General features: G+C 40.7%; 2 protein-coding genes across 7 annotated transcripts; one reads left to right on the forward strand and one right to left on the reverse strand.

Moving 5' to 3' along the window:
- Window positions 1–1,712: 1,712 nt before the first annotated feature.
- Window positions 1,713–21,722, reverse strand: LOC119484161 (keratin, type I cytoskeletal 13-like). 6 transcript variants are annotated; one of them, XM_037762751.1, is made up of 9 exons: window positions 21,157–21,722; window positions 20,797–20,879; window positions 20,497–20,653; window positions 20,202–20,363; window positions 19,943–20,068; window positions 19,627–19,844; window positions 19,506–19,510; window positions 5,346–5,349; window positions 1,713–1,788 (listed from the first exon to the last, which is right to left on the reverse strand). In XM_037762751.1, exons 1-9 carry the CDS (start codon window positions 21,664–21,666, stop codon window positions 1,728–1,730), a joined length of 1,326 nt encoding a protein of 441 aa, XP_037618679.1. In that variant the 5' UTR covers window positions 21,667–21,722; the 3' UTR covers window positions 1,713–1,727. The 6 variants fall into 6 exon arrangements, with proteins under 6 accessions (XP_037618679.1, XP_037618690.1, XP_037618646.1 ...); XM_037762762.1 differs by lacking the exon at window positions 19,506–19,510 and having other exon boundaries at window positions 1,750–1,788; window positions 21,157–21,721; XM_037762735.1 differs by lacking the exons at window positions 1,713–1,788; window positions 5,346–5,349 and having other exon boundaries at window positions 19,368–19,510; window positions 21,157–21,410; window positions 21,459–21,721.
- On the forward strand, window positions 13,079–16,771 carry krt98 (keratin 98). The gene is made up of 8 exons (XM_037762834.1): window positions 13,079–13,562; window positions 14,107–14,189; window positions 14,331–14,487; window positions 15,228–15,389; window positions 15,523–15,648; window positions 16,146–16,366; window positions 16,496–16,506; window positions 16,620–16,771. The coding sequence occupies exons 1-8, from the start codon at window positions 13,224–13,226 to the stop codon at window positions 16,715–16,717; spliced, it is 1,197 nt and encodes a 398-aa protein (XP_037618762.1). The 5' UTR covers window positions 13,079–13,223; the 3' UTR covers window positions 16,718–16,771.
- Window positions 21,723–23,180: the final 1,458 nt, after the last annotated feature.

Here is a 23,180-nt window from a genome sequence, read left to right on the forward strand (position 1 = left end):
GTACAGTTTCTAAAGACAGTTGTGTTATGGGCTTCCAACACCTCTAAAGCTTATTAATTAACACGTTATATCTGGTTTGTTTTATCCATATGAAAACTAAAGTATGAAAACAATAAAATAGTAATAAAATGATAAAATAGTTGTGGAGGTCCTGGAGTTTGGTTGTCACTGCTGTGAAGATTTTCAGGCAAGCAGTGGAGACCTTAGGTAATTACTGTGCCTGGCCAAGACTGTTTCCTGTCTTAATGCTAAACTACGCTAAGCTAACCGGTTACTGGCTCTAGCCAGTGGGCAACTCCGGTGTCTGAGAAGTGAAGCCAATGCTGAAGTGCCTTAAACTTGCATTCTTTCTAATAGCCAGCAGGAGGCGACTCCTCTGGTTGCAAAAAGAAGTCTGATTGTATAGAAGTCTATGAGAAAATGACCCTACTTCTCACTTGATTTATTACCTCAGTAAACATTGTAAACATGAGTTTATGGTCTCAATCGCTAGTTTCAAGACTTCTTCAATACAGCATAATGTTCATTTAGCTTTATTATCATAAAGCGGGGCAGGATTTAGGGCGTGGCTACCTTGTGATTGACAGGTCGCTACTACAGCGTTCTTCGGTCTGGGAGTTTAACCCAACTTTAACCCTTTCACAGTGTGTTTTCAGTTCATGAAAGTTAATTATAACTTTTTGGTCACCTAAAATGGTCTTATTCAGTGTTCGGTTGTACTTAACTCCACTATCTCGTGTCACTTCTGGTTGCAAAAGACCAAAATGGCGATGGCCAAAATCCAAGACGGCGACAGACAAAATGCAGAACTTGATGCTTCAAAACGGCAGTCCACAAACCAAATGGTGACGTCACGGTGACTATGTCCACTTCTTACAGTCTATGGCTCTAGCTTCATGTTTATACAGTCATGAGAGTAGTATCTAACTCTGGACAAGACAGCATATAAGCATATATTCCAAAGTGTCCAACGATTCCCCTAAGTGACCCACACAATTCAAAGTGTACTGCAACATCTTATACCAGACTCATTCCTTCTGTGTTATTCTAGACTCTTTACGACTTCTGTACATAGTTTGCACCACCAAATGTCTTTTTTAAGGGAAATAACTTTCATAATATGAAATAAATCCTTATACAGAAGCCTCTTGTGGTTTGGGGAGTTGAAACAGTCTAAAAATATTATATGGATCAAAACCAAAATTCAATATGTTGGTCCCAGGTTGCTCTTGCCTTGATTGGAATTAAAAACAAGTCAAGCCATGTTTATTTGTGTAGCACTTAATCACTGTTATGTATAATCTCAGCGGGCCTGTCAGCACCCACATTATGAAAACAGTGATTGAAAAATGACTCCTCCAAACTAAGACCCTCGCTGAGAACAAGAAAAGAACTCCCACAAGGAGATCAGAAGGGAAAAATACACAAAACCCTGGGAGGTGCTGCTAGCTGTCTCACGGGTGCAGAAAGGGACAAAGTCTCTGGAGACGTGTGCAATGTTTATCTAAATGTTTACAACCAGGTGAGTTTACTGTTTGTTGTCCACTACATTCCAGGTCAATTAATGTATCACAGTTCTGAGGAACTTTTTTGTCCTGGTTGGGTTTTCTTCTGAAACGTAGCTTTATGTACAGTAGGCCAAAGACAAATTACGAAATAAATGAGATCATGTCCTCATGGGCTGGAGACCATCTGTGTCAGATGGGTGTTTTCACTAAAAAACAACCTCATGATTCAAGCACACGGTTGACTGAAATCCCCTCTACAATCTTACAAGAAACTCTACCGCTTTGTCTTTTTCATGTTTTTTATTTGTAGTATCAATGCAACCATTTGCAGTTATATTGTAATTACTATGGTGAATGAGTAAGACATGTAATGACGGTGTGTTTACAGCTTCTCATGAGAACTTCAAACCAAGATTAAGCTACTTTTTGGTATCTAGCTCAGTAAGATTGAGAACAGAGTCTGTGATACTGAATATTTACTTAAAACAAAGAGGGCCTGCAAGACTTCCAGTAACACTGAAGCTTAAAATAAGCACAGGATCTAGTGTCTGATCACTGATTCAAATCCCATTAATCTTTGAGAGCTTTCTTTTTAACTTTATCTAAATCTTAGTTAGAAAGAACAAGTGTCTGCACTTGTTCTTTGTGGGAGTTTTTTATGCATTGTGAGTCATAAACTGTATGTAGAAATACTACTCCACCCACTCCCCCCTTTAAATCCCACTGCTTGCTGAAACAGGTTGAATAAAGCTGAAGATGAGATTCTCTCCATAAATAGACTTCAACCTTTTGCAAAGGAGACTATGCAGTCTGTTGCCCGACACGTTTTGCATTGATTTTTCCTTTTATGGTGCAGCTTTGTTGTGTGATGTGTATCATGTCATTATGTTGTATATTAATTGCAGTGCACTCAGCTGTAATTAACAAGTTATATGTAGCAAATTTAAAAAAGACAGAGAAAATGTCTAACTTTGAAAAACACTGATTACATATTTGGTACCGAATCACCGGTTATTGTGGCACTGTAAAGTAGACTCACAATGAACTGTAACAGGGAGGTTACATCCGGCAATTACACTTAAATACTTCATCCATGATGTTCTGTTTTGAGTTTCCTTCTTTCAATCGTAGAGAATAGAGGGATGGTACCTATTCAATGCAAAAACAAAGAGAGTCTAGACTGAAGACATGAAGGGATGTCCGCTTTTCTGTTATTTTAATTTAAGCATATCTCAAAACAGTATCAAAATAGTCCAGGTGCAGTTGCAGCATAGCAACTACGAGGATGGCAGAGTGCATGTGTCAACTACTCATGCTTGAATTTCATCTATTGTGTTGATGTCTGGATGGTTTGGATTCCTGCACCTGAGTGTCCCTGCCATCAGTTTCATCATGCAATGGGAATGAGAGTCGGCTGAAGTTCCCATGTCATTCATAAACTGGTCACTTCCGTTATGTCTCATCAACATGGCACATCAGTGCACCTTTGTTCTTTGTTCTAGCATATTGAGGTTTGGAGCTCCTGCTTGCACATGTGGAGCTCCAGCTCCCACCAACAATGAGCAGCTGTCGATGCCACATGTTGAATCGTCACCTAAAGGACACATTCTTATCAATAGAATATAATGTGAGTTTTGCCTGTGCAAAGTTTTTTTTATCTCCAGGTGATTATTACAACACAATGTGGACAAATAGCACTGTTCATAGGAGGAAACAGGTTTGCTGCTCCTGCACTGAATGTGAGTCGGGTGCTCCACCTCTGAAAAGAACTGCAGTGTGTTTGCTTTCCCCTAAACAAACAGGGGAAAACACAGCACTCAAGCAGTAGTAATAAAAAAAGGTTTAACAGTGAGCCCATGTCGTCACCGTTTTGGTGAATTTAAATTTTCATCTAGCACTATCATCAAGATCAGAATTTGGACAATATGTTTTGGTTTATGACATAATACCTGCTGATGGAAATCCCATCAGTCTTAGCTACTTTGTGTTAAAGGCAGGGTTGGTAAAGATTTGAGAAACATTTTTTGTTAAATTAGTTGAAATTTTCTTTACATCCCATCAGCAATCGATAAATCAAACACTCTTACAAAAAAAGCAAAAAACAATCCGGTATCTATGGCTGTCACAGGACTGTAATAAACCCGTCCAAAATTTAATTTGGCCTTTATGTAATGGTTGGACGGACTACCTGTCCGTGCACTCATTGCATGTCTTCCACAAGCTGCTAGTTTTACAGCTGTGAGTAGGCCTACTAACAATAGTCATGTTTGCCATTCATGTTCATTATCATAATGATAATTGTGGGGGAGTGGCTTTGGAGGGAGGCCTGAAGCAATGAACTGTCAATGTTGCCGACTTCGTGACTTTCTTGCTAGATTTATGGACTTTTGGAGCTAGTGCTGCGAGCTACTTTCATTGGAAAAGAGTTGACAACACTGGGCTGGGTTTTTTGGTTGGATCATTTTTAAAAATCTAGTGTACTCCTGCTAGTGTCTGAAGATCACCCACCCTGCCTTTAAGTACTAATTAGCACATTTTAGCATGCTAACACATAAAACTGAAAATTATGAATACGGTAAACAGCACGTTGGCATTGTTGTTGCAAGGATGTTAGCATGCTGACATTAGCATTTAGCTCAGAGCACCGCTGTGCCTAATTACAAAATAAAACGATAAAATCAAAAAATAATATACAAGTAAAGAAGTAAGTAAAGAAATCAATGAATAGATTATTTTCAATTTCCCCGTGGAGAGCCATGTTTTTCCTTGAATGACAAACAGCACTGTATTTGTGCAGTAACCACTGAGCTGCCCATTCAATCCAATTAAATTAAATTTATTTGTATATAGCGTCAAATCATAACAAAAGTTATCTCGAAGTTATCTCCCCATTGCACCACATTCTGGAAGAACTGGCACGGCAGTTAACTAGGACTGACCTCTGTGACCTTGTGTGTTTGCCTAGGCCAATAAGGGTTTGTCTGTCTGTGTGCTCTGTGAATCAGTTCCAAAGTTATACGACTTTTAGCAAGAAGCCATTTCCACCCTGTGTGAAATATTAATCAGTCCTTTCTTGCTCAAGCACCAACCATTCAACAACATTAGTAAGAAAATCTATCCTGAATCTTTTGAAATGTCCTGCTCACAGAGACACAAACAGATATAGTGGTGCCCAAACAGCAGCCCTGTGCAGAGTTAGCAACTATGAATCACAGATGTGAGCCTGTAATGGAGCAACACGGTCCTTGAAGCCTCCTCTCGATGTACCACACCCCTCCACACCGCATTATCAAATCCTGCTCAACCATTCAGCAGGCACTGTGCAATCACATCCCAGCATGCAACATTTCTCACAAAGGTCCTGGACTGAATCACTGACTGAACATTCACAGTGTGAATGTGCTGAGGTCAAATTATATCTGTATGTGTGTGTGTGTGTGTGTGTGTGTGTGTGTGTGACCTGTTACAGTGAAAGTTGGTGTGTTGGTCCTATCTATCTATGTGGGAACAGTTTCTGCAGGCAAAGTTAAACATTCACCTGCACACTGTACATTGAATTATCAGCTGTGCATATAGACTCTTTCATTCATCCACTGTAGTTTGGGTAAACACAAGTCTGTTGAGTCAACAGACCTACCTTTGCTCATTCCAAGAGTACATATAATAGTAAAGATGTTTAAGAAGGAAGCTTGTCTTGTCTACTTAGGATGATGATGATGATGATGAAAGGTATCCATAGTATGGTGTAAGAAACTGCAAGATATGATAAAAATGAAATCCACACAAAGTTCAGACTAGAGAAAACGGTGATGTAATAAAGTCTTCAGGGGTTCAGACATCTCTCAGTTGACTGTCTGCAACGGATTATCACACAGCCACACCCTTCCTGTACAACAGCTGTGGAGGTGAGAATCACAGCTAAAGTGCACCATCTAGTGATAGTCACTGCAAAAAACAAACAAAAAAAAACGCTTACCGTGGACCTCGAGCACGTATTCTGTGCAGGAGTCACCGGTAAATCACCACGCCGCCACACCCAACGGAGTTGTTGAAGAGTTGAAACTGCTGGCGTATCAAACTTTCTTTCCCTGAAAGAGAGAGACAGAGAATTTGTTGTCATCAGATCCTCAAAGTAAAGAGAAATATGAGACTCAAACCGCAAAAGTGTTGTGTATAATGACTACTATATGACTTATTGATGCAATAACATTGAAAGAATGTGTTTAATTGTCAGTAGGTTATAAGACGTTTATGTTCCCACACGAAGTATGTGGCAACCACACCTGCATGCACACACATGACAGGTAAACAGCTGCAGGATGTGTCTGTGTGAGTGGCTGAAGGAATCTGGACTGATGGAGCGAGCAGAAAAAGACAGAGACAAAGCATTCTTGGTAGCTCATCATCTCGTGTCCATGTTGATCTCTCTGCTCACTGTTCACGGTTGAAAAGTGAAAGACAGTAGGCGTGGGGAGCTGACGGGAGGTGGTGAGTTGTCGCTTCAGGATTGGTCCGTGTTTTGTTGGATATTTTTTAGCTCACCTGCATCTCTAAACACTGGACGGTCATTTTAACCACTGAAGGATAAATTGAAGCCAATTTGTGAGATAAATATGGCAGCGACACACTTATGACCCCTCTCTGACAACACAACCTGCAGTGTTTTGATTTCATAATAGAACTAAACACAAATGTATCACTCAGAGACTGTGTATCAGGACTACTACTTTATTTCATTGGATGTCTCTGTCCTGGGATTTATCTGTGTTTATTTTAAATCAGAACTGATTACAGTGTGAATAAGACCGAGGCTGGACCGAGTGCTGGGAGGAGGGGTTAAAGGAAACGCTACTGTGCCTGCTCTATGGGCCCAATGGATGCGGAAGATCGCCGGAAGATCCGAGTACTTTATCTCTCGGCATTCGAGCCATTTTGGCTTCATGCGCCACTGAGCAACTCTCATAAGAATGAACGGTAGCTGCCTCCAGCGCTGTATCCAGTTCTCTTTGTACATCCATACTTTACCCACTGAGCTATAGTCGCCATCATTAATTTTATGCATCACATTATTTTCACTTTAGAATAAATCTCATTCTACACTGGACCAGTGCATCAGTGAGTAAACAGCGGCAATCACACAGAGTGCTATACTATATAGTACTTATTCACTGTCTATATATATTATATAGTCCTTTGTCTTGCATAGACAGTGAAAACTTATGTGATTAATTATTTATTTTTCACATATTATCCATTTAGGTCCAAAAATTGTTTTCAGATTGAAATTAAAGCATACATTTTCATGTTTATCAGTGTAAAAACTGTTTGTATCCACTATAGTTCAATGTTAAAAACTAACAACACCAAGAGCAGAGTGAATACTTCTTGTAGGCTAATTATTGAGTGTAACGCCCTCATTTAATGTACTAGTACTGCAACTATGTCACTTAGTGTTTCCGTCCTGATTTATAGGATCTGTCATTTGTGATTTAATGATCCAATCAGCCACTTAAAACTGTCAACAAATAATGCTGTCACATAAAAACACCGTTTGCACAAGCATGCATACATAAAGGAATGTTGCTGTACCTGAAATGCCTCTTACCAATGTAAACGCACCATCAACGTCGATTATCTTCAAGAAAGGATCTGCAGTAAGAGTAGTGTTGGCACAGACAAGGCCTGCAGAGCAGCATTTTTGTCTCCCGTGTCTGAGAGAACAAAGGATCTTTTCTACAGAGAGCAGACGGAAATGTTTAAAAGGATTAAGGTGGTATTGAGAGAGTTGTTTTACAAGCCAACTGTGCAGTGCTGGAGGGCTGTTAATCCTGCAAGGCTTCGCATGTTGAAGCTGTAAATCATCTTATAAGTCAAAAGAATTAACATGAAGAATAGATCCTATAGTAAAAACTAGGGCCGTCAAAGTTAACGCGATAATAACGACACCACTAATTACCTCCGCCAAGGTCGAAGGACTAGGAAGGAGGTCATGTTTTCACCGGCGTTGGTTTGTTGGTTTGGTTTGTTTGTTAGCAGGATTACTCCAAAAGTCTGCAATGGATTTGAATGAAAGTTTTTTTGTGGGGTGGGGTGTGGCACAATCTGTGATCCGCAGAACTGTATATTCTGCGTTTTTTCACATTAAACTCCGTGAAATTACAGTTGAGTTCGCCCAAGCACACTTGATGATTGTTGGAAAGAGTAACGATGACGGTTTAGGTGAGTTTTATTTTGTTTCTGTCCAGTTTGAATGAAGTGTTTTACGATGCTCCGCTACGTAGAGCTGATCTCAACATAAACACAAATACACATGGATGATGGTGCAAGCTGAACGAAGAGGGGGTACCATTCTAGTTTCTTTAATGCATTCACGCAATCAATCTTTCTGAGGTTGTAGCAGGCTCGGTTTTAAAGCTAGAAAACCTAACGAGTCCGTTGGTACCAACCATGACACACTGACATGTCTTGAAGGAGGCTAAATAACGCTCCAGACTTTCTATGGGTACCCACGAGTCTCCCCTTTACAGACATGCCCACTTTATGATAATCACATGCAGTTTTGGGCAAGTCATAGTCAAGTCAGCACACTGACACACTGACAGCTGTTGTTGCCTGTTGGATTTGAGTTTGCCATGTTATGATTTGAGCATATTTTTTATTCTAAATGCAGTACCTGTGAGGGTTTCTGGACAATATTTGTCATTGTTTTGTGTTGTTAATTGATTTCCAATAATAAATATGTACAAACATTTGCATAAAGCAGCATATTTGTTCACTCCCATGTTGATAAGAGTATTAAATACTTGACAAATCTCAATTTAAGGTACATTTTGAACACACATTGCTTAGATGTGCCATAGCCAGATTTAGTCTTGGGGGATCTAAACTTTCTAAAAGATAGAAAGAACTTGTGTTGACGTGAGCCAATGCATAGTATTACAACACAAGATTATTGTGATCAATAGTGCATAGTTTGACATGTCATAGCAGGAAAAGCAGAGGTGTAACTAATAACAATATTCCCTGGTGTTATGCACACTGTCTCACCTGGACACTTAAATGGAACGGAGCCATCGTTGATTAATTACACCCGTCTTTCATCTTCTGTGACGGGTCAAAATGTCTGCAGGCTGATATATGTACCAAATATCTGGAACAAACTCCCAGAAAACTGCAGGTCAGCTTCAACTCTAACTTCTTTTAAATCAAAGCTGAAGACGTTGCTGTTTGCTGCTGCCTTTAGATAGATGGGTGGATAGATAGACTTTATTGTCCACCTCCGTGGAAATTTGTCTTAGGCTTCTCCAAATAAAACAAAGTTTCATAACACACATAACACAACCCACCATTAAAAGACAAGAATATACAGCGTACCACATACAATAGTGTAATGGGCAGGTAGCAGCAGGTTATATAAATATTAAAAGAGAGCACATCTTGTAAAATAACAAATGTTCCCTTGTGCAGTCATTCTGAGTTCAATGCCTGTATGTCGGCTCTAGCCCTTTTGGTGCCCTAGGTGAAATTCAGATTTGGTTTTGTTTGTATTATAAGTTATTTTGTTTTGGCCACATTTTATTATTTTATTAAATCAAATAATTATTAATTTCTTACGCAGCACTGTAACTTTTATTCTTGTATTTTGTACCTGTCTTATTCTATTGTAGCTTGTTTTTATTTAATGATGAGCAGTGAGAACCCACAGTTTGCTGTTTAGGTCACTACTTTTATCTTTTATAATGTGTTCCTCGATGCCTTTAATGTTTTATGTAAAGCGCTTTGAATTTCCTTGTTGCTGGAATGTGCTATATAAACAAACCTGCCTCTCCTTGCTGTGAGAAAGATCTATTAGATGAGATGCCATCATGTTACCATCATCATGTTACTGAGTATCTGACCGTCAGATTTGACTCTTTTCAGCTAATCAAAAGAATTGATATATAAATAATGATAATAATTATTACATTTATTTGTCTTTGCTATACTGATTTGAGAGTAAAGGCTAACCCAAAGGCTTCAAAGCTTTGACCGTTGCCATGGTAATTGACCTCCAAATCACTATTTGAATGCTTCAGGGGTTTTTGTTTTTTTTGGGGGGGGTTATAGTTTTATATATAAGTATGTAACAATAATGCATAAATCCCCAAATAGTCCATGAAATAAGGAATAATCCCACAACATTATTCATTATTCATATTCAGCATTAATTATTATTACTTATTCTCAGATGGATATCGCTGTTTGTTGTGTGTAGAGGTGTGTGTGAAACAGGGGAGATGGAGACAGACAGACAGAAGAACATGTGCTGCTCTGCGAAACTTCGAATACCTTCGAATATTTCTCATCGAAGCTTCAAAGCCCAAAAAAATGGTATTTAGGACAGCCCTATTTATGATCACAACACAGTATTTAGATCTTTTATCTTAAGATACAACACAGTCTAAAATGAGAAACCTACAACTTCAAGTCAAGAACTTCAAACAGGCATCATCCCACATTGATCATTTTATTAGCTGATAGCTGTCGCTGGAGTAAAATGGGCCTCTAATACTATTTCCCACATCGTACGATGTTTAAAGAAACAGACCGACATTCTTCAGACGCAGTCAAACCATCAGTCATCCCCTTTTTAGGCCTCACCCTGCTTATCAGTGTGACTGCTGACTGAAGCGCTGCGTGGTGACAATAGATGGAGGCAGTCAGGCAGAAATAACTGGAAAGAACAACAGCAAGGTGCTAATTTTCTACTGGCATGGAGGTGTGTTTCTGTTATGTGTAGGCTGCGATGATAATTACAAAACCAGTCAAACTAGCTGGTACTTTTCTTGAAGTTAGACTTTTAGAAGTTGGTCATGACTAAATCCAGTTTGTTACCAGCATTTCCAAATGTTACAACAGAGTTAATGAAGGCCTGCGACAGTGGTGAGTGCAGTTACACTAGTGAAACAAGTTTAGTTTATCAGTAACTTGTCAGGCTCGTTCTACAATATTCAGAGGGGAAACAATCTAAACAAAACTATATTGTCTGTGTATTTATTCAACCTCAGTGTTTCAACCGCTATGATTCAATCCTATAGAATCAGATAATCAGATAACTGCAGGGGTGCAAGAAGTACTCAGATCTTTTACTGAAGTTAAAGTAGCAATACTACAGAGTAAAAACACTCTGTTGCAAGTCAAATTCATCAAAATATACTTAGAGTACAAAAAGTAAATGTACTTATTATGCATATGCCCATATCAGAATCATACATATTATATTACTGGATTATAATTATTGATGTATTAATGTTTACATCGGTTTAATGTTTCAGCTGGTAAAGGTGGAGCTAATTCAAACAACGTTATATACTGCTGGGTATCTTAAGCTATAATAATACATCATCATTTATTAGTTGATATATATTTTGTATTATTAATCTGAATCTGCAAAGTAATTTACATTATTATGTTAGGGATAATGTACTGCAAGCTGGTTGTTGTGAAATAAACCCCAATAGGGTGATGAGGCACTGCCCTGAAGGGGTTTATTTCACAACAATGACCTGCTAGCTGTACATTATCCCGCTTTTTACACAGCTACTTACTTAAATCAATAATTGATACAGAAACGTCTGCCAGAGAGAAATAACAGACCGCGTCATTTGCCTCGGTGTCCTCCGGTGTCCACCGCTGCTCCTAAAATGACCAATCAGAGCCGAGCTGGAGCCTGCCATCTCTGAGCAGCTGTCAATCACTCATGAACTCCGAGACTTTGGCCAATCACAGGTCATTTCAGAGAGAGAGCGTTCCTGCTTGGTATTTCCTCAACTGATCTCAACATGGCTGCCGGGTCATAAATGTTCTCATTTAACAGCTTAACAGTACACTACAAGATCTTTCTGAAAACATTTGAGGTGAGAAATAAGAATTACAGTCACAGAATATTGATTCATATTTGATCAGCGCTGCCTAGTTTGACCATTTGATCTGAGTTTGCGAGGGATTGACAGCTGCCTCCGTTGAATGGACAGCCAATAGGAACGCTCTCTCTCTCTCTCTCTGAAATGACCTGTGATTAGATTTTTTAAAGCCTGAAAACAGAGCCATGAGGAGGTTCAAAAGTCTAGTTTACTCCCAGAACACTTGAATTACAATATGCCGAATGGTTATTATGGAATTTTTGCCCAATGGTGCCAAAAATACTCTGCCTACATAAAAACAATACAGACAACAACAATACAATACAACACATAAAAAATGCCTGTACTGTAAGAGAAGCCTTTTTCTATGTCTGCAGCCTAAAACAATTTAAAATTATCTCTGCTGGCCGTCGCCACATTTAAAGAAGTCTAGCTTACAAATCACTTATAGCAATATATATATTGAATATAAACTACAATTATTGCCTCGCGGTTGTACGCCTCCACCAACCAGTCAAGTTGCAGTTTCCATGTCTGTCCAAAATGCCATCACTTCATGATTTTGTTCTGACATGTGTGTGTGAAATTTGCATATAAATAATTATCATATGAATTCTTGAGTTATGGCCAAAAATGTGTTTTCTGAGGTCACAGTGACCTTTGACCTTTGACTACGAGAGTCCATGGCTGTTGCCAGTGCGGCGGCATAAAAACAAATGATGTACTTGGCTGCTAAACACATGATTCAGTAGTTTACAGACTGTCCAGACTACTGGCATGAGGTGTATGTGATGAAGATATAGTGTCATTAAAATTCATATTTCTTATGTGGTGTTATTTTAGAGTTACTTTCACAGTTTGGTTTACTATATACTGTATACAGTGCATGTAGAACATTATTCACATTCACAATGAAGAGTCCCAGCCAGGCCCAGAGGACAGAAAGTTTCACCTGCGTGATTTGGATGATGCTGACGATGAAATATTCTACCGTTCATTCATAAGATGATCTTTGCTCAGTTTTTGCTCATGGCTTACCATCGCAGCACGACAGCACTGTATGATTAATCTAAGTTTATATTGGATATGTTTCAACACAGATGGATACAATACCGTGTGTCCGGCTTACTTCCCTTTTTCTTTTCTCTTGCCTAACGTAAGTGGCTTCTTGTAAGTCCATGTAGGCTTTATAACACTCATAACAGGTATAACACCTGAATAAAAATATATATATATTCCTTCATTAATACATTTATATTGTATACAATTATCACAGTCTTGAAAACCTTAACTAGACGCTTATGAAGAGACACAAATAGCGTTGGCTATCTTATAACTGCCTTGCCCTCAACCTTTGGCCCCAAGTTTCACTGAGGTGGAATTGTCGCTGGCATGTGCCATTTCTGTCACTGCTATGAGTTTCTTCCTTAAGAAGGCCTTATTTGAAAGTATATGTGTCTGTGCCTCTAAACCTGCTTTCAAGCAAACAAACAAGGAAGGCTGCAATTACAAACTGCCAAAGAATTGAACCGAGGAGAATTCAAGGCATGCCCTCATTGAGAAACGATGAAATGTGGTTCGACCTGAAAAAGGCGGATGAACCCCTACCCACCAGTCACCACACCCGCGCTGATGAAGAGATTGCATAGAGGAGTAGGGGGGTAGCATTCTTCCCTTTCAACTACCCCTCCTAGCCCTTCCCACTTTGCTCCGTGAGCCAGCTATATAACCAAGGAGACCAAAGTGATGCTTTCAACTGCAGATCAACTCCAGTGATCCTACCTGTACCAGATCCATATCCAGACCTCCCAGCATGTCTCTGAGCAGCAGATCCTACGGTCAGAGGACCATGAGTGTCTACGGTGGAGCAGGCGGCCGTGGCACCCGCATCTCCTCAGCCCAGCAGAGCTACGGAGCATCCTCCGGAGGCTTCAACCTGGCCGATGGCCTTGACCTCCACGTCGGGGCCAACGAGAAGGCCACCATGCAGAACCTGAACGACCGTCTGTCCACCTACCTGGAGAAGGTGCGTGCCCTGGAGCAGGAGAACAGCCGCCTGGACAAGCAGATCAGAGATTGGTACCAGACCAGAACTGTCATCTGCCACGACCACACCAGCTACTACGCCATCATCGACGACCTGAAGGACAAGGTAAGAGGAAGTAAACAGATGTGTGTGTGTGTGCGTTTCTGTGTTTTCTGTTATCTTCTCATCTTTCACTGCGAGTGTGTGGAGAGAGGTAGGCGTAGAAGGAGGCCATCTTATCAGGAAGCACAGAAAGCAGCACTGTGGTGATTGACATACCAGATTCCTTCCAACAGTGCATCACATCCTGCCGACAGTGTTCAGTGTCACAGTGATAATTACAGAGGGATGCAGTGTAGGTTGACTGCAGAGCTCAACTGATGTATCAGAAAGTTGATATTACAAGCCAATATTTTACAGTACATCAATTTTGCATAGGCTGCAAACATATTTTTCTTAATTTAAGCTTATTTAAATAATTATACATATATATATGACTGTTTCACATGTGCTGTTGCTCTTTAAGAGACACATTTTGAAGGGATCCTCTCCCAAAAAGTGTAGAAATAGAATATCAACCAACGGATAAATCATCATTGTGTAAAGTACAACTGTATGAAACATGAGCTTGCTTGTACTTTTTCTGACGTGTTTTTGTTCTCCTCCTCAGATTCGCATCGCCTCTAGGCTTAATGCCAAGACAATCCTGGACATTGACAACGCAAAGCTGGCTGCTGATGACTTCAAAATGAAGTGAGTGGACTCCCCTGCCTCTCCCTGCGATGCCACATAAGTGAAACATCACATGAGCATCGAAGCGTGAACTCATGTCTCACTGACAACTTCTTCGTCTTAACGACCCACTAAAACCTCTTTGACCTTTCCTCCGCTCAGGTATGAGAACGAGCTGGCCATGAGGATGGCTGTGGAGGCGGACATCGCTGGACTGAAGAGGGTGCTGGATGAGATGAACCTGGCCAGAATGGACCTAGAGAGTCAGTATGAGGCCCTGAAGGACGAGCTCATCATGCTCAAGAGGAATCACGAAGAGGTGAGAGAGTCTATAGATGAGGGAGTTGTGGTGCGTTCATTTTTAAGCAATCCAAGGGCTTGTTGATGGAAGTCAAACAAGCAACGAAACTGATAGCTTGCATCTGTCGACACCCTTGATGCATTCCTGCACACAGGCCAACACCCATGCTGTGTTTGCATGCATGCACGTAACCTGAAAGTGTATTACTACACTGGTGACTGAATAAACTCATCATCATCCATCTTTTCAGCAGCTTTGGAGCTAAACACACAGCAGCTATTCACTGTAAGACTAACTTGTCACCATTTATCACAGCCATCTATTGTGGTCAAAGCTGGCCAGAGTTTGCACACGTGACCTCTGCCTTACCTCTGATAACACTGAAGAAACTCCTTGTTAGCTTATTGTTTTTATAAACAGGTCTGCCGCCTCCTCCCTTTTCCCAGGACTGCCCCTCTTCCTTCTGCACACTTCCTTGTATTCTTCTCTCCCTCCATTAGGTCATGTTTGTCTCTCACACAAACACACACACACAGATCAAAGAACCAAAAGCATACATGCAATGCAGTACAAAAAGAGAATCCATCGGATGATGTAATAAAAATATAATGAATTATTTTAAGTTATTTCAACAGCGCCTTCGCCCAATGTCGGCTGGGATCGGCTCCAGCCCCCCCGCGACCCCTAACGGGATAAGCGGTTGCAGATGGATGGATATTTCAACAGCTCACTGAGAAATTGCCCTTTGACCCCTACAGGAGCTGATTCTGATGAGGAGTCAGATGGGCGGCCAGGTCAATGTGGCCGTGGATGCTTCTCCCTCTACAGACCTTAACCAGACTATGTCAGAGATCAGGGAACACTATGAGACTGTGATCAGCAAGAACCGCAAGGACCTCGAGGCGTGGTACCAGAACAAGGTATGAAGTTACTACTGCTCAGAATACAGCCACTTCCATTGTTCAATTGAGCTTATTTATCTTGATAGTATGCCAGGATTCTACTATACTTGTTGGGTAAAACGATGAATGTTGTTTTCTCTGATCTGGTCAGATCGCGGCGGTGGAGCAGGAAGTGATCACACACACAGAGATTCTGGTGACGACCCGATCAGAGATTAAGGACCTGAAGAGCACCGTCCAGAGGCTTCAGATTGAACTGCAGTCCAACCTGAGCATGGTATGTCAACATGTATTAACAATAAAGATCATCCATTGGATGTGACGCTGTGATGCTCCTACACATAATTCAATTCAATTTATTTTAGCGTCAAATCATAACAAGTTATCTCGAGACGCTTTTCATATAGAGCAGGTCTAGACAATACTAATAGAAACCCAACAAGAGATCCCCACCACCCCCATGAGCATGCATTGTTATGCGACAATGGCAAGGAAAAGCTCCCCGTTTAGTGGGTAGAAACCTTGGGCAGAACCCGGCTTTTGGTGGGCGGCCATCTGCCTCGACCGATAATAACAACACTGTAGATGTTTAAAGAAATTTGCCTTCTTGCAGAGAGTTCGATGAGAACACTGATATGTTGAATGTGAAAATACAGCCAGCAGCCTGTCATCTAACTCTCAGCAAGAGGGCGAATAAGGGTCATTTCGAAGTACGAAGATAAACAAGATGATTACCTATACTCACCTAACAACTTCTTCCTCCGACCACAACAGAAAATGGCTCTGGAGGGCACCCTGGCCGAGACCCGGTCGCGTTACGCTACACAGCTAGCAAGCCTCCAGACCATGGTCACAAACCTGGAGGCTCAGCTGTCCCAGCTCCACGCCAACATCGCCACCACCAAGCAGGAGTACGACATGCTGCTGGACCTCAAGACGCGGCTGGAGTTGGAGATCGCGGAGTACAGGAGACTGCTGGATGGGGAGGATGAAAGGTGAGACGGAGAGAAACACTGATAGGATGGGGGGATTACAGTGAAAAATAAATATCCACTCCAGTTTGATTTCATGTCAGTTTGTTCTAGACTAATGCTTTCTTCTTTTTTCTCTCTCTCCATTACCAGCACAAGACAAGGTAAGCATGCATATAATTCATATTTTATCATTAAAATGCTACTTGATTTTTAACTGGGTTTGAGAAATGTGATGTGATTCGCTCATGATTGTTGTATCTTTTCTTTTCCTCAGTGGTCACAAAGGTCATCACAGTGGTGGAGACAGTTGTGGATGGAAGGGTGGTCGGGAGCAGCAAGACCGTTGATGTGGATGTGGATGAGATCGAGTGATAAATTGGAAACACTGGCCAAAAAAATCAATAAAGATCATGCAGTTGAATTAAACGTTCTTGTGTGTGTTTTGTATTTTATAATGAATCAGAATCCAGTTTATTGCCAAGTAGGTTTTTACGTATAAGGAATTTGCTTTGGCGTGATTGGTACATAAAATAAGCATAAGTAAAAGAAAAGTAAATTAGAAATAAAATTAAGTACAGAAATCAGGAAACAAATGAACAAATACGGAAGAAAAATACGAAAAATAGTTATAAGAATTCTGTACAATATATCTGAGTTAAAATGAAAGCTGTATAGAAGAGAATTACGATGAATATATGAAAAGAATACTGTGAAATATGTACAATATACTGTATAATATATACTGTGTATTATATATATATATATACATATATATGTATATATATATATATAAACTTATATATAATATATAAGTTTGCCATGTTATGATTTGAGCATATTTTTTATACTAAATGCAGTACCTGTGAGGGTTTCTGGACAATATTTGTCATTGTTTTGTGTTGTTAATTGATTTCCAATAATAAATACTGTATATACATATGTTTGCATAAAGCAAGCATATTTGCCCACTCCCATGTTGATAAGAATATTAAATACTTGACAAATCTCCCTTTAAGGTACATTTTGATAAAAAAAAAAAAGTGTGATTAATTTGTGATTAATTGCGATTTAATATTTGGATCGATTGACAGCCCTCTTGCTAACACATGGTGCTACCTGCTGTATTAGGACTATGTGTGCTAATTTTAAACTTCCTCTGCCCCATGGAACTGCAATATTAAGAGAGCTTACAGATTTTCTCAATCGCTTTGGCCCATTTGGCTCACAACAGTCTTAACTTTCTCTAAACTGTGAGTGCAGTTGTTACAACTGTTTCACGGGACACCACAACTCTATGTTTGCAAAAAGTAGTAACGCACCCAAAACATTTCATTAAAAAAAAAGTCAATACTTTAGGCTACAATACTGAAGTACACAGAAACAGGATGCACATTTGTGTTTACAGTAAATGCATTTGTGTAGCAATGTGTTACATGTACTGTAAACAGAATAAAAATCACCTTTGAGCTTTCAAGTCAAATACAGTGAACAGAATATTTGCCACAACATGGCATCCATGTCATTAAAATACATTTTTTAAACCCTGCAACAATGAAAAAAAGCTGCTGTAGTTCAGTAAAAAAACAACTAATTGTACCTCCTGACAGTACATAACACCATGTCAGATATTTATGGAATATACATGTATGTCTGTCAGATTTTGATATTTGAATGGGTCATTTTGCATGTGATGACTGAAACAATGAAAGAATGTTTAGACGTTGTGAAGAGGATGACAGTTTCACTGAGAGTCAACTCATCAGTTTTGACTAGCAAGATATGTGCAAGTGGTTATTGTGCAAATTGTAGACAATTGTACTGACTCTTTGCACAGGTGCAATTTGCTTGAATGAATGAGAAATTATAATCTGTTGTGAAAAACAAACTAATTGTTCAGAGATTTGAACACATTGTTTTGAAAAAATAATTCTCATTCGAGAATTGAGCCAAAGCGAATGAGAAAGACTGTAACAAGGTGTGGCAAGTCAGCCTTCCTGCCTTTTTGTCTCAGTGGCCAAACTAACAACCTAGTAGGGCACCTAAAAATCCCCTGTGACTCACAAAGCATTTTCCCCATAGACTACTATTATAAAAGAGACGTCAGTGGAACTCTTGAGAGGACTCATCAAAGTGCAAACAAGGTCAATTATTATTAGGAATTTCTAAACCATCAATGTTTAATATTTGTTTTTAGAAAAGCAAAACTTTCATAGGAATAAATGTGCACCATTGGTTGTCAATTCTGTAAACTGCATACAAGCTCTGCCCCCTAGTGGCCAAACATTGGTTGAAGCAGCTTTAATCAGTGTAATGAGGGGCTGGGACCGATCCCAGCATGCATTGGGTGAAAATTAATTGTTTAATTAATGAGCTGTATGCCTCACTGTGTGGAAGTGACTGGGATCATTCTTTTATGTGTAAGGCAACATCAGGCTTGACTTAAACATTGCTCTCCTAACAAATAAATACAAAGATATACTGTAAATTCACTGAATTGTTATTTATCATTAAAATAATAAATCGTACACCAGCAACTTGGGAAAAAATCTTCAAAATTAACAGTAAGTATATATATATATATATATTTAAATGCCGATGGGCGCCCTTCCTCATTTTCTGCATTGAGGTAACAAATAAACAAAAAAGGAAATGAAGAAAGAAATACACTTTTCACCCCTTTAACTGTCTTTCTAACACTTTATCATCTGCCCTCATAATAAAATTGTAGTGAAATTGTAGTGAAACTTATTAAACACTTTTAAGCCAACAAAATATACCAAATACCAAATACCAAATATCCAAAGTAACTCTTGTCAGGACGACCTTTGGTTCATCTCAAAACCATGCCACTATCAAAACATCATTTGGAATTAAGACACAAATAAGTCAGACAAGACAAAGTGGTAGTCAGCAAACTGGCATCATTTTATTGCATTCACATGTGTATGTGAAGGAAGAATTGGATTCATATGTTGCTTGTGGTTTTCAGGTGTGGCACCTGGTTTTGCGTTTGCTGCACGAGACACATTAGATGTAGATGATTATGATGATGTTCTCTGGGTGGTGGAGGAGGAGGAGGACACCACTTTGCCATCCCTCAATTCCTCTGTGACTATTACCACCTTGCTAGATGAGGAGGAACTTGAACTTGAACCAGCACCAGCACTGTGGAGGGGGAGAATCACAGTGCTTGCATTAAGTATCGGTATAATACCTCACTTTACAGAGATAGTAATTAGTTTAAAATGAAAGGACAGAATAATTCTTTGCAGACAAATTACCTGCCCTCTCCATCCATGAGCCTCCTGTATTCTGCGATCTCCATCTCCAGACGGGTCTTGATGTCGAGCAGCATTTTGTATTCTTGGCCCTGGCGTTCCATGTCAACACGCATACACGTCAGCTGTTCTTCCAGGCTCGTCACCTGAAACTGGAGGCCCTGGAGCTGCATGGAATACCGTCCCTCTGTCTCTGCTAAGGTGCCTTCCAGGGACGATTTCTGGAGGAGGAAGGTGAAGAGAAGGAGTGATTAAACTGAAAAATACAGTAGGTGCATCAAATTGTATGTAAGATTTGCCGTAGGTCGTTATCATTTACCATGCTGAGTTGGGACTGTAGCTCGATCTCCAGGCCTTGCAGTGTGCGACGGATCTCAGAGATCTCTGACCTGGACGTATTGAGACTTTCTGTGCTGGCTGCCACCTCCTTGTTCAGCACCTCTGACTGCAGTAGTCATGGGAGAACATCAGTGTCATGTATAACTACATATGTTACATACGTACCAGTCTAAATAGGCAATGAGAAGTTACTTAGTCAATTAATATCATCACCAGGGTTTGTTTTGGCCCAGTCTTACCTTTGATTGGAACCAGCTATCAAGGTCTCTCTTGTTCTTGGCGGCCGTGCCCTCATACTGCTCACGAATTTCAGCCATAATGAGGCTCAGGTCTGGCTGTTGTTTTGCGTCCACCTCCACATTGATCTGTCCGCCCATCTGGGTTCTCATTGCTAGCAATTCCTGTTGAATAAAAGGAGTTTGGTAAAAGGTGGATGATTGCGGAACTGTTTGAGTAGATTTTATTCGACATTCGGAGACAGCAGATTAAATGCAAACCCACTCAGATGACTGCTGTCAAGCGTTTGCTACCCACCTCCTCGTGGTTCTTCTTGAGGAAGATCAGCTCCTCCTTGAGGCCTTCTATCTGCATCTCCAGGTCTGATCTGGACAGTGTCAGCTCATCCAACAGTCTCTTTAGACCGGCGATATCTGCCTCCACTGATTGACGCATGGCTAGCTCATTTTCGAACCTGTGAGGCAGCAAGAGATCGGACATTTGCAACTTAACATCAATGTATACATCCTCCATGTATTGCTTCCAAGTTATTTCAGAGCTTTTTTTCCCCATTTTACTATGTTTCAGACACTTTCTGTCTCTCATCCCGATACTTACTTGGTTCTGAAGTCGTCCGCTGCCAGTTTTGCATTGTCAATGGACAGATAGATGCCTCCATTGGTACAGGTGGCCAGCTGGATCTGTGTGATGAAGCAAGGTTTCATTTGACATAATTAGTGCAATTCTTTCATCAAACTGACTCCAAAGAGACTCTGTAAATGAAATATGCAGACAACAACACCTTATAAAAGCACTGAATGGAACACGAGGATAGTAATGGTCTCCGCAAAATCATGCTTTGCCACTCGGGGTAAGATAAAGTTCAAAGGCACCACATATTAATCTGATAGCTGCATTGTATTACAGTGTGACATGCTTTGGTATCTCATTCAGGAATCAGAAAGTCATGTGACATACCTTGTTTTGCAGGTCAGCAATGGTGGCCATGTACGCGGAGTAGTCACGGGCAGAGGGGGAGGTCTTACTCTCCAAGAACTGGCGGATCTTGAGCTCCAGCTCAGCGTTGGCCTTCTCCAGGCTGCGCACCTTGTCCAGGTAGGAGGCCAGACGGTCGTTCAGGTTCTGCATGGTGGCCTTCTCATTGGCCCCGACATGGAGGTCCATGTCGGCGGAGCCTCCGCCGAAGCCTCCACCGAAGCCTCCGCCGAAGCCTGCGCCAGAGCCTCCGCCGAAGCCATAGCCTCCGGATGATCCCCCTCCAAAGCCTCCGGATGATCCCCCTCCAAAATAACCACCTCCACCGCCGAATTTGCCAGAGGAAACTGACATTCTTGACCCAGAGCCACCTGCACCACCATACACGCTGGTCGCCCTTCGCATTGAGACTACACCACCACCACCACCACCACCACTACCAGAGAGTCTTCCATAGCCAATCATGCCTGAACGCTGGGAAAAACTCGACATTTTGAAGAGTGCTCAGGAGGTCTGCCTGCCTTGGAGAGAATGAGATGGACTGAGATGCAGAGCTTTGCCTCTGCCCCCTTTTTATCCTGCACAAGGCTGCTGCTGCCTCCGGCTGTGGGTGGGGGCGTGCAGGACTGCAAGGGAGAAGCATTACCTAAAATGGTTGCTCTGCCCCACCCATCACACACACCCTTCAGGCTCATTTGTGTCACGATCAGGAGGAAGAGGGATTAAACTTAATCCCAGTTTGTTAGTCAAGTTACTGAATTCATCCAAACCTCACAACTACCTGCAAACCTCATACAATGGCTTCATTATTCCATGCATCCTTTATACCCATGTGCCATACTAATGTGCATGAAGACAGGGCATCCTTGTGAACCTTTATATTTCATTTCTACAAAGTATACTGTAGATTGTGAAACAGACACGCCCGTTACTGTCAGCCTCAGGTTAGTTATTCAGTCCAATCTGGCTGTTTTTTTTTCCAACTTCAGGTGAGGTGTCTTAACTGAATTTTGTGACCTGATTCTTGAGCAAGACTGATTCACTGTGCTGGCCAAACCTGTTATGTTACCAAGGCAGCAAGCATTGCAAACACTGTCAAATAGATCATTATGATAGTTGTGTTTTTCACTTGACTCTCAGCCAGCAAACTTCTTCTCACACACCTCTTTGTCTTTTCTCTCTATTGGTTCTTTTGTCATAGTTTCAGTTATTTATCGCATCTTAAATTTCAAATGACGTCAGTCGATACCTGGCCTTATTCAAGACTGGGCACAGCACTGCTGGAAAAACACAGATGTGCCTGCATGTTCTGTATTTTTCTTTGCATTGTAGTTTGGCATGTCCATCATTCCCAAACAAGAACAAGCGCTTGCTTGTTTGCTCCTTTCCATTTTGCCACAGTATTTAGTTCAAGTCTTTATAGGCATTTTGCTTCAAGAGTTGTTTTACTTCTAACTAACAAATTACTATTGCAGACTGCACATCTACAGCCTGGAGTTATACAAGCCAGATGTTCCTTTGCAATGCTGATATTCATTTCGAGGTTGCAAACTCATCACATGCATGTGCTAAACGGCTATAAATAATGCCCAAGATAGTTAGAGATAGCATTTTCACACCAACACACCAACTTCTTGTGTGTACACACAGCTTAGTTGCATTAAGGGTTTCACTGCCTCATTCGCAGATGCCCGCACTCAAGTTTGCCTGCAAGTACTGTATGTAAGTAAGTAAATTTAGTGGTGAACGTCATAGTCTCTTGACATTTGTACCATTTAAAACATTTAGCTCCCAATCTCACTTCCTAAAGATGTATCGTTTGCACTGCCAGCAGAACCAAGTGATGGTGTAAATGTGCGTTCACATAATACAACGCAACAATGTGCACATTGTTATATTTGTTCAATCAGACATCCCTGTGATAGAATAACATAAGGGTGTGGCACTGGAGAGGTTTAAACAGCATATTATTACAACGTACTGATTGAGCAAGTTTATGTAAAGTA

This window comes from Sebastes umbrosus, chromosome 3 (assembly GCF_015220745.1).
Source record: "Sebastes umbrosus isolate fSebUmb1 chromosome 3, fSebUmb1.pri, whole genome shotgun sequence".
In the NCBI taxonomy this organism is placed as follows: Eukaryota; Metazoa; Chordata; class Actinopteri; order Perciformes; family Sebastidae; genus Sebastes; species Sebastes umbrosus.